This window comes from Balaenoptera physalus (assembly GCF_965194825.1).
Source record: "Balaenoptera physalus genome assembly, chromosome: X".
Lineage (NCBI taxonomy): Eukaryota > Metazoa > Chordata > Mammalia > Artiodactyla > Balaenopteridae > Balaenoptera > Balaenoptera physalus.
Genome location: NC_138903.1, coordinates 8,412,784 through 8,428,811, shown reverse-complemented (window position 1 = coordinate 8,428,811; position 16,028 = coordinate 8,412,784). Strand labels below are relative to the sequence as shown.

At 47.0% G+C, this 16,028-nt stretch overlaps 1 protein-coding gene across 1 annotated transcript in view; it reads right to left on the bottom strand.

The window, feature by feature from the left end:
• Nucleotides 1-255: 255 nt before the first annotated feature.
• The window catches only part of LOC309652707 (protein WWC3-like), an 81,037-nt gene continuing 65,264 nt past the window's right edge, over nt 256-16,028 (bottom strand). Inside the window, 8 exon segments of the mRNA XM_082446743.1 lie at nt 256-482; nt 1,893-2,020; nt 2,167-2,394; nt 4,187-4,279; nt 6,353-6,517; nt 13,616-13,781; nt 14,913-15,064; nt 15,488-15,652. Coding sequence (XP_082302869.1) covers nt 416-482; nt 1,893-2,020; nt 2,167-2,394; nt 4,187-4,279; nt 6,353-6,517; nt 13,616-13,781; nt 14,913-15,064; nt 15,488-15,652 — 1,164 coding nt within the window. The 3' untranslated portion in view covers nt 256-415.

Genomic DNA, 16,028 nt, shown 5'->3' with positions numbered 1-16,028 from the left:
ATTTCAGTCTTAAAATACATCTTAAAGTCAGTGTTTTCCTTCAAGGAAAAAAAAAGTACTATAAATAAATTACAATACAGTGAATTTGCCTGAACTCACTTCGTTTCTGTCTTCCAGCCTTTAAGTCAAATAAAACAGCGTAAAAACTGTACACTCTTAGCATGATAATTGATCTCTTATAAAATAACCTGTCTTCAGAGATGTCAATTTCACAACAAGGAAAAACCAAGCCCTGTTGCCATCACTACTATAAAATATATATGTATAGATATATGTGTTTTGTTTTTATTTATTTTTTACAAAATGTGTATATTAATAGCTTTGCACAAATATTTTAAAGACAAATTTAGCTAGTCTAAGAACTTCATGAAAATAAAACAGGCAGATAAATACTTCATGTGTACAAAGCACTACATCAAACATCGTCGGCAGGCAGAGGAGGTACGTTAATCCTTGGTCTTGTAAAAAATGCTATCTTCTCCCTGCGATTGGAAAGAATTACAGGTTAGAGGCTGACAGAAATGCAGTGAAAGGTGGCAAGAGGCTCTGCCGTCAATGACAGCTTTTCTTACTCAGAGAACACATTGAATTTCAATCCCCAGGAGCACCTCTGTATACAGATTCTCTGAAGTTTCTTGCCCCGGCCCCCTCTCTAAATTGTAACAGAAGTTACAAAGCCCCATGAGGGCAAGGGTTTGTCTCCAGTGCCTAGAACAGTGCCTGGTATACGCAGATGCTCAGCAAATATTTCTTTATGAATAAATGAAAATCTATACAAGGAGTTCTAAATCATAGTTGAAGGAAGACAGCTATAGTGTTTTATACTCTTTTATGATGGGGAGGTAAAAATTCAGGGTAAAAAAAATTAAGACTAGAGGTCAGGCACATATTATTTAGCCCTAAAAAGGAACACTGCACTGATTCATGCGACAACATTGATGAACCTTAAAAATACTATCCTAAGTGAAAGAAGCCAAACACAAAAGACCACATACTGTATGACTTCTCTTATATGAAAGGTCCAGAACAGGCAAACCCATAGAGATGGAAAGGACAATGGTGGCCGCCAGGAGCTGACGAGAGGTTGGCATGGGGAGTGACTGCTTAACGGGGGTACAGGGTTTCCTTTTGGGGTGATGGAAATGTTCTGGAACTGAATAGAGATTGTGACTGTACTAAATGCCATGGAATTGTTCACTTTAAAATGGTTAATCTTATGCTTCGTGAACTTCACCTCAATTTTTTAAAAAGCCAGACACAAAAGAAAATAGATTAACTGGGGGATTTTCCTCATATAAAAAATAAAAACAGGGAAAGCTAATCTACGCTATTCAAATTCAAGATGGTGGTTATTCTGGTGTGGGAAATCTGGGGGTGCTGATAACATTTGATTCTTGCCATGTAGGGTTTATGACAATTCACTGAAATATTTCATATATAGGACGATATGCACGCTTTCCTGTATGTCTATTATGCTTCAATCAAAAGTTAACTAAAAAGGCAAAGGTGATACACATATGTATCTATATGTAGATCACTGTGCTGTTTACAAGAGCAAACATTTGGAAAGAAGCAGGGTATAAAATAGGTAAATTGTATCTGTTAGATGAGGCATTACAGCCAAAACAGATAACAGATGTGGCAACATGGGGTATTTTAATTTAAAAAGAGCTAAATGCAAACTCGAACCTACACTGTGATTACAAGCAGCATGAAAAAAACAGTGTTTAGAAAAAAAGAAGAAAATGTGCACAATGCTAATAGCAGGGGAGATTCCTGCTTTGTCCTCGACTTCCTTGTGGGTCTGTCTCAATACTTACTTTACTCTTTATAATGACAAAGGTATGACAGTAGAAAGCAAGCGGGAGAGTGAGGCCTGGGCTTCTCCCCACCTGAACGCCTGCACTTGGATGGGCTCTTTGAGGTTCTGCCCGCGCAGCTGGCACACCCCTTTGGAGGCCTTCTTCAGCATCTTCTCAGCTGCCTGTTCTTGATGGAAGTCAAGTTTGGTCTGTCTCGTCTGCAACAGCAACGCGGGGTGAACCAGACGGCTTTGCTTCCAGTTTCAAGGAAGAGCGATGGAAGCCCCTGCCAGCTCCGGGCACCGGGAGGGGAGAAAGGCCCGCCCGCCCGCCCCCTCCCCCCGCCGGCGGGCCGGGGCCTCACCTGCCTCTCGGCCTCCCGCAGCAGGCTCTGGAAGCGCTCGTCGCGCAGCAGCCAGGCCGCGGGCTCGGCGTGGCCGCGGAGCTGGGCGTCCTCCAGGCGCTGGCGCAGCTCGCGCAGGGCGCACAGCTCCTCGTTCAGCTGCCGCTGCCGCGTCCGCGACGCCTGGAGGTCCAGCTCCAGGTCCAGGGACGTGCGCGCCGCCAGCGCCGCCAGGGAGGACCTGCAGGGCTGCGAGACCGCGGCCGTGAGCGCGCCCACCCCGCCCGCGCCCTGCCTGCAGCTTCTTCCCCGACTGACCGACCCCACTGGAGGGAGACACCCGCAGCGTGGCCCGACGCCAACACAACACGCACGTGGGCGACACGGGTTCAAACCTCCACTCCGGTAACGAGCCAGTGACAGCAAAGTGTCCGCTGTAAGGACGACCTAGGCTTTGGCTAAAGCGCAGAGAAACAGACCCTCTCACACGGGGCAGGAGGGCGTCATCTTTCTCAAGTGCTACTTGACAATATAAACAAGAGCCACAAAATGTGTGTTTTCTTTGGTTCTGAAATTTCATTTGACTTGCATCTGAAAGGCATAGCTGATGATGCGCAAAAGGTTTATGACAGAAAAAATCCTAAATACCTAACAAGAGAAGAGTGATCAAATACATTATAAGGCCAGCAGAAAACGCAGCTACTGTAAAAAGATGAAAAGTATACCGACGTGGCAAAATCTTAATGATCTACTGTATAATGGGAAAAAGCACGTTATAAACCACGCTGAGGGCTGTCTGGTTAAACACACACAGGCTGTCAAAAACGCTCCTCCCCAGGGAATTCCCTGGTAGTCCAATGGTTAGGCCTCCCCGCTTCCAGTGCTGGGGTGCGAGTTCCATCCCTGGTCGGAGAACTACAACGGCAGCCTCGCAGCGAGGCCAAACAACAACAACAACAGAACGTTCCTCCCCACATAAGCCTGAAGTAAGCAAGTCTCCCGTTTTCAAGAAGGTTCTAAGACGAGAAGAGAATTTTGTACACGGAGCTGAGAGCAGTACTTCCCACCCCATGGCAAACAACGCTGGGGAAGGCAGTTAGTGCAACCAAAGCACAAATCCACGAGCCTATCAGCGTTGTTGGGAGGACTGAATATCTGTATGCGTTTTACACACCCATAACACTATTCTGCACATATGCAGAAGTTAAATGCAAATGTAAGTGACTTAATAAACACGAACTCATTTAAAAGCTCTGCTGAATTCATAGCAGAGCTCACTGGTTCCCAACCAGGGATGACTTGGGCCCTCAGGGGACAGTTTTGGTCGTCACAACTGGGGGAGGGAGTGATACTGGCAACTAGTGGGTCAAGGCCAGGGATGCAGCTCAACGGCCCACAGTGCACAGGACAGCCCCCAACAAAGACAGACCTAGGCCAAAATGCCAACAGCATGGCTGCTGAGACATACTTTTGTTGCTGAGTTATGTGTTTTCTTATCATTCTCTGTCAGCGGCTACTCTAAATACAACCACCACAAGGAGATCTGGGAATTTTTTTTTCTTTCAAAGAATTCTTGCCCGGGCAAGTCAGGGAACCACTACCTTACAAACTAAAAGTAGCAAAACTGTGTAAACTGGCGTGATGTGGAGAAAAAATTCGGTGTATAGAAAGGACAACTGTACAACAACAGTCCTATGTAGGAGAATGCTCCACGTTGAAAGACTCAAATTTTCTAAACTGTATATACGCCCTTGTCAAAAAAGAAAGAAGAATCTCTTATACAGAATGGCTGTTTATTAATTTATTATATTGTAAAATGTAAAGATCCTGTATTATCTTAGATTATGACATTATCTTAGGAAATTAACAAATATTGGTAACATATTGACATTATATACACTTTTAAAAATTATATCTAAGTAAACAAGGAAATAAACATACTACCTTTCAATTAATCTTACCTAAAATATTACGTCTTCAGGTTTGTAGAAATAACTCCCAGCGTACATATAGACGACATATTAGTCTACGTGGCACATACCTGCTTATAGCGAAGGGTTCGTCTTTCCAAAGTGTTTCGGACAAAGGGGGACTTCTGGGGCAGCGTTGAACTGTCGCTGTCACTACGATAAAGCTACACCAAAAAGACTGAGGTTCAGAAACACTTCCTCAAGAATTCAACATTCATTCTCTGTGTACTCTGAACTGGATTATTTTGTTTCTCGTGCAGGTACTCAAACAGTTATGACGTTTAGAGCTTTTACCAAGACTTTGGGTTTCGCTTACAAGAAAACCCTACACAAGAGTTTCAAGCCAAACAAAGACAAACCAAATGAGCAGAGCAACCCCCAGCCCCACCCTCCTTCAGGTCCATCAGCCGAACCAGCTGAGGTTTTCCAGGCTAATCGAGCAACACAATTTCAGTCCTATCAATGCCAACTGCCACTTGATACGGTGTGACGCTCATGAAAACCCGCACTCTCCTCAGCGCTTTTCACTTTTTATCAGTCATTCTCATTTGCTGTGTTTCTAGCTTTGGCAAGAGCTGGGAAGACTGGCGTTCCCAGAAAAGAGCCTCGTTCCTGGCAGGAGGACAAGCCCACACCACTAACACCCACCCTGCCCATCAAGGGAAAAGGCCTGGCTTTAAAAAGAAAAATAAATAATGCCGACTTCACGGGAGCCGAGACGTTACGTATTTCATTTGGCGGCAGGTTTTCATTTCAGGATCAACATATATCTGTGTGAAAGCAAAGTCCTGGCCTTCACGGCCTTACTTTCCATGCCAATGAACCCCAGATATCAGGAAATGTCGCAGCCCTGCGCTTACTTGCCTCCCCATCATCACAAACATATAATATAAACACAAAGAGGCCTCTAGAAGCATCGCCGGCCAGTGCGTGCCTTCGAGCAGGGCGCAAAGCCCAGTGCAGGGGCTGGAGGCCTGTCTCTGGGGAGATGAAGGGCTCCCTCCGTCACCACCCTGTTCTCAGCAAGCAAGCTGGAGGCTGCTCCACAGGGGCTCGGCAGGAGTCTAGGATAAGGAAGGGTGGCCTTCGATCAGGCGCCTCCAGCTGCGTGATGAAGCATCAGGCCCCACAGGGCTGCAGCCTGATGGGGCGGGAGTGCCCCGCCTGACCCTGGGCTGCCCGGGGCAGCGCGACCGGGGCACCTCGCCGCGTGGGGAGAGGAGCTGCAGGCCTCACGGATGTGGCCACCCGGGCCCCAGCCCCTGTTGCTCCCTCCTGTGAGTAAAGGCTTCCCTCCCCAAGAAAGGTGGGCTCCCTGCTCAGCTCCTGGGCAGTGACCTCTAAGTCCCTAGAACGTTCTAAGTGTCTCTGTTTACCTGGGACCTTGGCCCGGCCACACAGTCTCTGCTGACAATGTGAGGGGGGCCCTGGGCCACCAGCTTGACCCTGGAGGGGCTGGAGACGAAGGTCAGCCACGCCGGCCACCAGCTGTGCCTCGTGACGACCCCCACAAAACCCCTGGGCACCAAGCCTCGGGTGAGCGCCCCGGGTCGGCTGTGCTCCGGGCACGCTGCCACTGCTCCGAGAGGTGAGAGCTCCCGCACAAATCCGCTGCGGGAGAAGGGCTGGAAGCTCCGCCCGGTCTCTCCGGAGCGCTGCCCGTCGCCTCTTCCCTCTGCGCGTCGGTCTGCACCCCTTCCCTGCGGCGCACCATCATCGTGGCTACGACGGCTTTTCTGAGTTCCGTGAGTCCTAGCCAATTTCTGAGCCTGAGGGTGGGCCTGGGGACCCCTCAGTGTCTCCCACGTAGGCCTGAGGGTCTGCCTCTCTCATATGATCAAACTCTGGCTTTGCCCTAATGCAGCGGCTCCTTGGCAGCCCCTTCAAGGGAAGATGCTTTCTCCAACGAGCCCCGTTAGAGGAGCGGGAGGGTCAAAGCTCTCCTCGAGCCAAACGGCGCCCCCAGTCTGCTGCGTCGTGAGCGCTTACCCTCAACAGCGCCTCGTCTCTGCTAGTCCGTGCCGTCACTGTCACACGGCCACGGCCGGCCAACCTCCAACCTGCTGTCCTGTCTCCACGGACCACAGCAGCTGGGGTCTCCCCCTCCACCTGTCTCAGAGTTCTCAACCCTGCGTGCAGGTGAGGACCAGCCGGGAGCTCCAACCCTCTGCTGCCCAGCCCCGACCGCGACCGATGAAGAATCCTTCCAGGCAGGTGGCAAAGGACTCCCGACTTACTCTGCAGACGTACTGGCTTCGTGCTCCGGGCGAGAAAGTCTGGGAACGCACAATGGTGCTGCTCCGCGTGAAGGGCGAGCCGCGGGCCCTGCGGCCGGGCCTCTCCTTCGGCAGACTCGCCACCTCTTCCGGGAAGAGATCTTCTGTGTTGGTTTCCTTATCAACCTAGATAGTAATTTATTGTTTACCACGACTCTTTCTAGAACACAAGCATTAAATTAGCGTAGTCACCAAACAACCTTGCCATTTCCACTGGAGGTCTAAGTGGCATTTCACACTTAACACGTCCAAAATGGAATTTCTGATATTCCCTCTGCCAAGGATCTCTACTTTCCCATTTGTTCCAGCAAAAAAAGTGTTCGTGTCATTCTGGACCCAGCTCTCTTTCATACACCCTATATCTGGTCCAAGATTAAATCCTGTTGGCTCTGTGTTCGAGATTAAGCATGTTTTGACCTCCTATCACCAACCCTCCATCTGGGTCACCATCGTCTTGTGCCTGATTAGTGCAGGAGGCTTCTCACCCGTCTCCGGGATTCCACGCCTCCCTCCTCCCTTCAAACCCTTCTCAACACAGCACCAGGGACATCCTGGTAAAAACTGAAGTCAGACCCAGCAATTCCACTCCTAGGTGTATACCGAAAAGACCTGAAAACAGGTGTTCAAACAAATACTTGCACACAAATGTTCATAGCAGCCTTATTCAAACAGCCACAAGGTGGAAGTAGTCCAAACATCCACGGGCGGATGAGCAGATAAACAAAACGTGGCATACTCATGCAAGCGATGAGAAGGAGGGAAGTGCTGGTAGATACTACAATCTGATGTACCTTGAAAACAGTAGGCTGAGTTAGAGGCCAGTCACAAGAGGCCACATGCTGTATGAGCCATTCATTCATTCATTTTTATTGAAGCATAACTGACTTACTATGTTATATTAGCTTCAGGTGTTCAACATACTGATTCCATATTTTAATACATTACAAAATGATCACCATGATAAGTCTAGTTTCCGTCTGTCACCATACAGAGTCAACACAATATTATTGGCCTTATACCCTATGCTGTACATTACATCCCCGTGACTTACTTATTTTATAACTGGAAGTTTGTACCTCTTAATCTCCATCACTTATTTCCCTCATCCCCACCCACTCAACCCCCCGGCAACCACCAGTTTTGTTCTCTGTATCTATGAGTCTGTTTCTGTTTTGTTATGGTTGTTCATTTGTTTTGTTTTGTTTTTAATTCTACATATAAGCGAAATCATGCAGTATTTCTCTTTCTCCGACTTACTTCGCATAATACCCTCTAGGTCCATCTGGGCTATTGTAAATGGCAAGATTTCCTTCTTCTTTATGGCCAGTATTTCACTGCATATTATGTATATACATATGTATGTATATATATGTGTGTCTGTGTGTATACATATATACACACATATATACCCCATCTTCTTTACCCATTCATCTATTGACAATGGACACTTAGGTTGTTTCCATATCTTGGCTATTGTAAATAATGCTGTAATAAGTACAGGGGTGCATATATCTTTTCTAACTAGCGTTTTTGCTTTCTTCAGAAAAATACCCAGAAGTGGAACTGCAAGATGGTGTGGCAGTTCAACTTTTAACTTTTTGAAGAACCTGCTTACTGTTTTCCACAGTGGTGACACCAATTTACATTCCCACCAACAGTGCACAAGGGGTCCCTTTTCGCTACATCCTCTCCAATGTTTGTTATTTGCTGTCTTTTTGATGATAGCCATTCTGACAAGTATGAGGTGATACCTCATTGTGGTTCTGATGTGCATTTCCCTAATGATTAGTGACACTGAGCATCTTTTCATGTGTCTGTTGGCCATCTGAATGTCTTCTTTGGAAAAATGTCTACTCAAGTCCTCTGCCTAGTTTTTAATCAGGTTGGTTGTTTTTTTGATGTTGAGTTGTCCGAGTGCTCTGTATATTTTGGTATTAACCCCTCGTCGGATATAACATTTGCAACTATCTTCTCCCATTCAGCAGGCTGCATTTCTGTTTTGTTGATAGTTTCCTTCACTGTGCAACAACGTTTTAATTTGATAAAGTCTCATTTGTTTTTGTTTGTTTGTTTGCTTCCCTTGCCTAAGGAGAGATATCCTAAAATACATTGCTAAGACTGATGTCCAAGAGCATACCTACCTATGCTTTCTTCTAGGAGTTTTATGGTTTCAGATCTTACATTTAAGTCTTTAAACATTTTAAAATGGAATGAGAAAGTAGTCCAGTTTGATTCTTTTGTATGTAGCTGTCCAGTTTTCCCAACACCATTTCATGAAGAGGCTGTCTTTTCCCCTCTGTATTTTCTTGCGTCCTTCATCATAGATTAGTTGATTATATAAGTGTGGGTTTATTTCTGGGCTCTCTACTCTGTTCCACTGACCCATGTGTCTTTTTTTGTGTGCCAGTAGCATGCTGCTTTGATTACTGTAGCTTTGTAGTACAGTTTGAAATCAGGGAGCATGATACCTCCAGCTCTATTCTTCTTCCTCAAGGTTGTTTTGGCTATTCGGGGTCTTTTGTGTTTCCATACAGTTTTTGGATTATTTTTTCTAGTTCTGTGAAAAATGCCATTGGTATTTTGATAGGGATTGCAGTCAATCTGTGGATTGGCTTGGGTAGTATGGTCATTTTAACATGAATTCTTCCAATCCATGAGCACGGTGTATCTTTCCATTTGTTTGTGTTGTCTTCAATTTCTGTCATCAATGACTTAACACTTTTCTGAGTACAGGTCTTTTACCTCCTTGGTTAGATTTCTTCCTGGGTATTTTATTCTTTTGGATGCAGCTGTAAACTGAATTATTTTCTTAATTTCTCTGATAGTTCATTGTTAGTTGTATAGAACTGCAGACGATTTCCATAGATTAATTTTATATCCCTTAACTTTAAATATTGCCACTTTACCGAATTCACTGATGAGGTCTAGTAGATTTTTGGTCACGTCTTTAGGATTTTCTATGTATAGTATCATGTCACCTGCAAACAGTGACAGTTTTACTTCTTCCTTTCCAATTTGGATTCCTTGTACTCCTTTCTCTTGTCTGATTGCTGTGGCTAGGGCTTCCAATACTATGTTGAATAAAAGTGGCGAGAGTGGGCCTTGCTCCTGATCTTAGAGGAAATGCTTTCAGCTTTTCACCACTGAATATGATGATAGCTGTGGGCTTATCATATATGGCCATATATGGTCAAGTTATGTTCCCTCTATACCAACTTTCTGGAGACCTTTTATCATAAATGGATGTGGAATTTTGTCAAAAGCTTTTTCTGCATCTACTGACATGATCTTGATTTTTATTCTTCAATTTGCTAACATGGTGTATATCTCTTGGATTGATTTGTGGATACTGAACAATCCTTGCATCCCTGGGATAAATCCCACTTGAGCATGGTTTATGATCCTTTTAATATATTGTTGGATTTGGTTTGCTAGTATTTTGTTGAGCATTTTTGCATCTAGGTTCGTGAGTGATATTGGCCTGTCGCTTTATTTTTTTGTGGTGTCTTTGGTTTTGGTCGGGGTGATGGTGGCCTCATAGAATGAGTTCAGAAGCACTCCTTCCTCTTCAATTTTTGGGAATAGTTTGAGAAGAATGAGTGTTAACTCTTCTTTAAATGTTTGGTAGAATTCACCTGTGAAGCTATCTGATCCTGAACTTTTGTTTGTTGGGAGTTTTTAAAGTACTGATTCAGTTTCATTACTGATAATCTGTCTGTTCATATTTTCTATTTCTTTCTGATTCAGTTTTGGGAAATTGTATGTTTCTAGGAATTCATCCATTTCTTCCAGGTTATCCAGTTTACTGGCATACAACGGTTCATAGTAATCTCTTATGATCCTTTGTATTTCTGTGGTGTCAGTTGTAACTTCTTTTTTTCGTTTCTTTTTTTTCTTTTTTTTGCTGTGCCATATAGTGTGTGAGTCTTAACCACTGGACCACCAGGGAAGTCCCCTCTTTTTTTCATTTCTGATTCTATTTATTTAGGCTCTCTTTTTTTCTTGAGTCTAAAGGTTTACCAATTTTGTTTATCTTTTCAAAGAACCACTTCTTAGTTTCACTGATATTTTCTACTGTTCTTTTTAGTCTCTTTCATTAATTTCTGCTCTGATCTTTCTTTCTTTCCTTCTACTAACTTTGGATCTTATTTGTTCTTCTTTTTCTAGTTCCTTTAGGTGTTAAAAAAAAAAAACAAACTCCCAAATGCAGATTTTCGACTGTGAGGTGGGTCAGCACCCTTAACCCCTGTGTTGTTCAAGGGTCAACTGCAGTTGTACTTTTGGTACACCTGTGGGTGGAGGTGAGCTCTTCCCTACTCTGTCATCTTGGCTACGATCCCCTGGAGTCTGATCTTTTAAACCCTGGATGATTCCATTTACACAAAACATCCAGAATTGGCAAATCCATAGAAACAAAGCAGATTGGTGGTTGCCAGGGGTCGGGGAGAGAAAAGGGAGAGTGAATGCTAATGGTTATGGGGTTTTACTTTGGGGTGAAAGAAACGTCTTGGTACCAGAGAGAAGTGGTGGTTGCACAACATTGTAAATGTATTCAAAGTCACTGAAATGTCCACTTTGAAAGGGTTCATTTTATGACAATTTCATGTCAATAAGTTATTCTAGGAAAAAATTTAAAAAGTGAGTCAGATCACATCACCCCTGGGTTCAAAACTATCCACCAGTTTTCCAATGCTCTCAAGAGAAAAAGCAAGAGTCCTGAGTAGGCGCTGTAGGATGTGGCTCCTTGACTCCCTCTTTCCTCAGCTCTGATGCCTCCTTACCCCGACCCCACCTGCACTTGCAGCTCCCTGCACCTGAATGCCCATCCCCAGCCCCACACAAGGCTCCCAGACTCCTTCCTTAAGGACTTTGCTCAAAAACTGCCTTCTCAGTGAGACTTCTATGACCTTTCATTTCTATTATAAAAAATACATAAAATTAACCATCGTGGACTTCCCTGGTGGTGCAGTGGTTAAGAATCCACCCGCCAATGCAGGGGACACAGATTTGAGCCCTGGTCCGGGAAGATCCCACATGCCGCGGAGCAACTAAGCCCGTGCGCCACAACTACTGAGCCTGCGTGCCACAACTACTGAAGCCTGTGCGCCTAGAGCCCAGACTCCACAATGAGAAGCCACCACAATGAGAAGCCTGCACATCACAACGAAGAGGAGCCCCTGCTCTCCGCAACTAAAGAAAGCCCGCATGCAGCAACGAAGACCCAACGCAGCCAACAATAAATAAGTAAGTAAAATTTACCATTGTAACGATTTTTCATTGTGCAGTTCAGTAGTATTAAATATACTTACATTGTTGTGAAAGAGATCTCTAGAATTTTTTCACCTTCCCAAACTGAACTCTGTCCCCATTCAACAACTCCCCATTTCCCCATCTCTAGCCCCTGGTAACCGCCATTCCACTTTCTGTCTCTATGAATTTAATTACTTTAGGAATCTCATATAAGTGGAATCATATAGGATTCATTTTTTTGTGACTGGCTTATTTCACTTAGCACAATGTCTTCAAGCTTCATCCATGTTGTAGCCTGTGATGTGACTTCCTTCCTTTTTAAGGCTAATATTCCATAGTACACATATACCACTTTTTCCTTATCCATTCAGCTGTCGACGGACACATGGGCTGCTTCCACCTCTTGGCTACTGTGAATAATGCTGCTATGAATGTGGATGTGCAAGTATCTCTTGGAGACCTGCTTTCAGCTCTTTTGGATGTACATACAGAAGTGGAATTGCTGGATCATATGGTATTTCTATTTTTAATTTTTTTAAAAAATAGATGTATTTATTTATTTATTTTTGGCTACGTTGGGTCTGTACTGCTGCGCACAGGCGCTGCGTACAGGCTTTCTCTAGTTGCGGCGAGCAGGGGCTACTCTTTGTTGCGACGCGCGGGCTTCTCGTCGCCGTGGCTTGTTTTTGTTGCCGAGCATGGGCGCGCGGGCCGTGTGGCTCACAGGCTTAGTTGCTCCGCGGCATGTGGCATCTTCCCGGACCAGGGCTTGAACCCGTGTCCCCTGCATTGGTAGGCGGATTCTTAACCACTGCACCACCAGGGAAGTCCCTATTTTTAATTTTTTGAGGAACCTCCATACTGTTTTCTATAGCGGCTGCACCATTTTACAGTCCTGATGTTTGTAGATGCCAATTTACACATCTAAATGTAACCCTTTCTAAAACGGTAATTCTTTCTAACAATGCAAACCCTGCTTCCCTACCATCTCATTCTTCAGTAGCCCCTTTGACTATCTCAAACGCTGCTGTATTTTACTGTTTTACCCTGTCTGTTGCCCACAGGGCAGGACTTTCCATTTGTTTCTTTGCTGTTGCATCTGCAATGCCTGGCAGCTACCACATGCACATGGAAAGAGAGAATGCAAATGTGGTGAAGAACTAACAACTGGGGAGTCTAGGTGAAGGGGATACGAGTATGCGTTGTACTATTCTAGCAACTTCTCTGTAGATCTGAAGTGCTTCAAAATTAAAAGTTGAGGGAGGAGGACACACCAAGCTAGCCTCCCACAGCTACTGCCCCTGATGTGGGCCAACGCTCGCCAACGTCTTAGAAAGAGGAATAATGGCCATGACCGGCAGCTGCGCCCAGAACATCTCCGCCCGAGGCACTGCATGGGCTGCAGTGCGGGAGGCTGCCAGCGGGAGGCTCTCACTTTTCTCAGGACCTGTGTTTTGGACTGAGATCAGGGGCTGTGCTGGTAGACGTTCTGATGAGTTGAACAGTTGGGAAACAAAGTTGCAATCGAGCACTGATACAGTGTCTCCCAACCCCACTGGGTTCCTTAGACATTTGTCACCACAAACCTGAAAGATTTCCCCACTGGAGATACGGTGATGGGCACAACTAGGATCGGGTGAACAGAAGGGCCAAAAGGATGCTTCGCTGCTCTTAATGTCACAAACGGAGAACAACGACAAGCGTCCAAAACCTTAGGGACCCACGAAACACCCTGAGCCACACGCGGCCCTGAAGAGGGCACATGAAGGAGTAAAAATCCACCCCTTTTAGTTGTCCTTTCCTTTTAATTTAAAGTAGACAGACGTTTCCATGGTACCTGCTGTTTACAGATCTGAGGCCACTCACTTCAATTCCCTCGCGTAGGGCACACAGCCCCTCCTCCCAGGGCAGCGCCTGGTGCTGGGCGGCAAAACATCAGGGGCTCCGCGAAATCCTTTGTCCTTTTCTGCTTACCTTCAGAGGTGGGGGCTGAAGTTCCTCGGGGCCGTAAGGGTCTGCCTGGCCAGCAAACGTGTGTCCGTGGATGGAGCTGACAGCAACGCAGCAGGGCTCTGGGTGCGGGGGGCTGGTCTGGGCGCAGCTGCTACAGCCACTGTCCACCGAGTCGGCTTGCCAACTCCTGAAGGCGGGCATGGCAAAAGCCCCCAAGACGTTCATCAGGGCACTGACTTTACTGCTGCACCCAGGGCACAGCAGCAGAGACGCCCCATATTTGCTTCCAATGACTGAAGACGGTTGCTTTTCTCATAAAATGAAAGGCAGTTCTGTTTCATAGGGAAGACAGAGCTACAAGGCCTTTCATTAAGAGGGTCCGTCTGTCTGTATCGCCCAATTGCAGCCGCTGAAGATGCCAGCAGCCCGGAACCCTCTCTCCGCGAGCCCTCCCAGCCTCCTGCCCATCCCTGAACACACACCCTTCTCCCCCTCTGCCATGCACTTTCCCTTCCGAAAATAAATTCCTCTTGAAAATAAATCCAGAGAAAGCTCTTAGGAAGAAGTAGCAAGCTTTGGAAACATGACGCTCTTTATGGAAAACCGTGGAAGTAAAGCAACATGAAAGTGCTGCCGGAAAGGACCCGCCGGGAAGCGATTCACTCGCCGTGCCTGCCCATCTGAGCTGCTCCTCTACTGCAGACACGTCTGCCCCACCCCGAGTCAAGCGTTCACCCACGGGCTGCTCCGGGGAAGAGGTAAAGGGGCATCGCACGATTCCATTTACAAGAAAGGCCCAGGACAGGCAAATCCCTGGAGATGGCACGCAGACGGGCAGTCGCCAGGGGCTGGGAGGACCGGGCGGACTGTTAATGGGTATGGGGTTTCCTTTCGGCACGACGAAAACGCCCTCAACTTGAGTGTGATGTTGGCGGCACAGCTCTGCGCCTGCGCTACAAACCAGCGATTTGTCCACTTAATGGGTGAGCCGTACGGTAGGGCGATTATATCCCAATAAAGCAGTTAATAAAGAAAAAGGCAAAACTTAAAGGGCCCTATTGTATTCAATCCGGGCAGAGGGAGTCCCTCAACAGCCCCCTCTTTGAGAGAAATTCGGGGAACAGAAGGAAAGGTGAAAAGCCTGCGCGTAGAGCTGGGGTCAATGTACTGCCCTCGTGCAGACTGGCGTACAATCCCCCGTGAGAATCCCGACTTCTGGGCAAAGGTACCGAAGAGTCGCCGCACACGCTCTACATGGCGTTGTGTCTGACGAACATCCCGGCTGCCTCTCCCCCGAGGGGCTGCTGGCCGCGCGCACCTCTCGGACACGGCCTCGGCCTGCTCCTCCTTGCGCTCCATCTCCAGGATCTCCTCCTCCGTGTACTCCAGCTTCACCCGCTCCTCGGCCAGCTCTCTCTCCACCGCCTGCAGCTGGGCCGTGGTTCTCGCCAGCAGCACCGTCACCGCGTCCTACAGGACGAAAGGGACGCTGCCGAGAAGCAGCCGAGGCCAGCGGCGTGCGGGCGGCAAAGCGCAAAGCGGGCGCGTGCACGGCCCGTGGGGAACACCCCTGCTGCCGGGCTGGTGGCCGTCCCCGGCTGCTCTCCCGCAGGAAGCAGCTCACCCCCGGTCGACAGCAAGACGGTAACTTGGCCTTTCCACGTAGCTCTGAGGACTCAAATTTTAAAGCAACCAACGCATCACTCACGATCACGAACGTGTTGCGTTAAAGAACATCATCATGAATGGCCACCTACATCACTACAGTCCGTTTTTATTACTTCCCTTGAAACCCTGCTTCTTCATCGCCACTGTGTTCTAAGACTAAGTCTACACACGTTTCTTAGAAACAATGTCCCCAGGAAAAGCCCGTCTCAAAGCCAGGCCACCTACTGTCTTTCCAGACGTGGTGGGTGCAGGGTCCCGGAAGTCGCTGTGTCCCAGCCGCTCGTCCTCCCGCCCGGGCGGCTCGGGGCCGGTGAACACCTGCACCGAGTACCAGCGCAGCTGCATCTCGCTCGAACCATCGTAATCAGCCAAGTTAATCTGAGCAATGCCCTGTGCGGTGTGAAAAAAAAAAAAAAGCAGAACAGGCCCTGAATGACTGCACCTTAACAACCAATGGGCATCAAGGTCACCCTTTAATCTTAAGCAGAAAGGCCATACAATGTATCACTGCTATTCAAAGGACTGCGGTAAAATCAAAGTCATCGAAAAGGATCGTAATGGGGGTGGCTCCTTGCTTGCTTGTTCAGCCCAATCAGAAGGTGCTAGAAGGGGAACAGGGGCAGAGAATGGACAACGTGGAATGGTGGGTCAGGCTCAGGATCTGCCACTCAAAGAGCCACTGATTCTAGCAGGAATTTTTGAAAAAAGAGAAGACTGGTGTAAAATAATATAAGTAAGTAAGTAAGTAAATAAATAAATAACACCC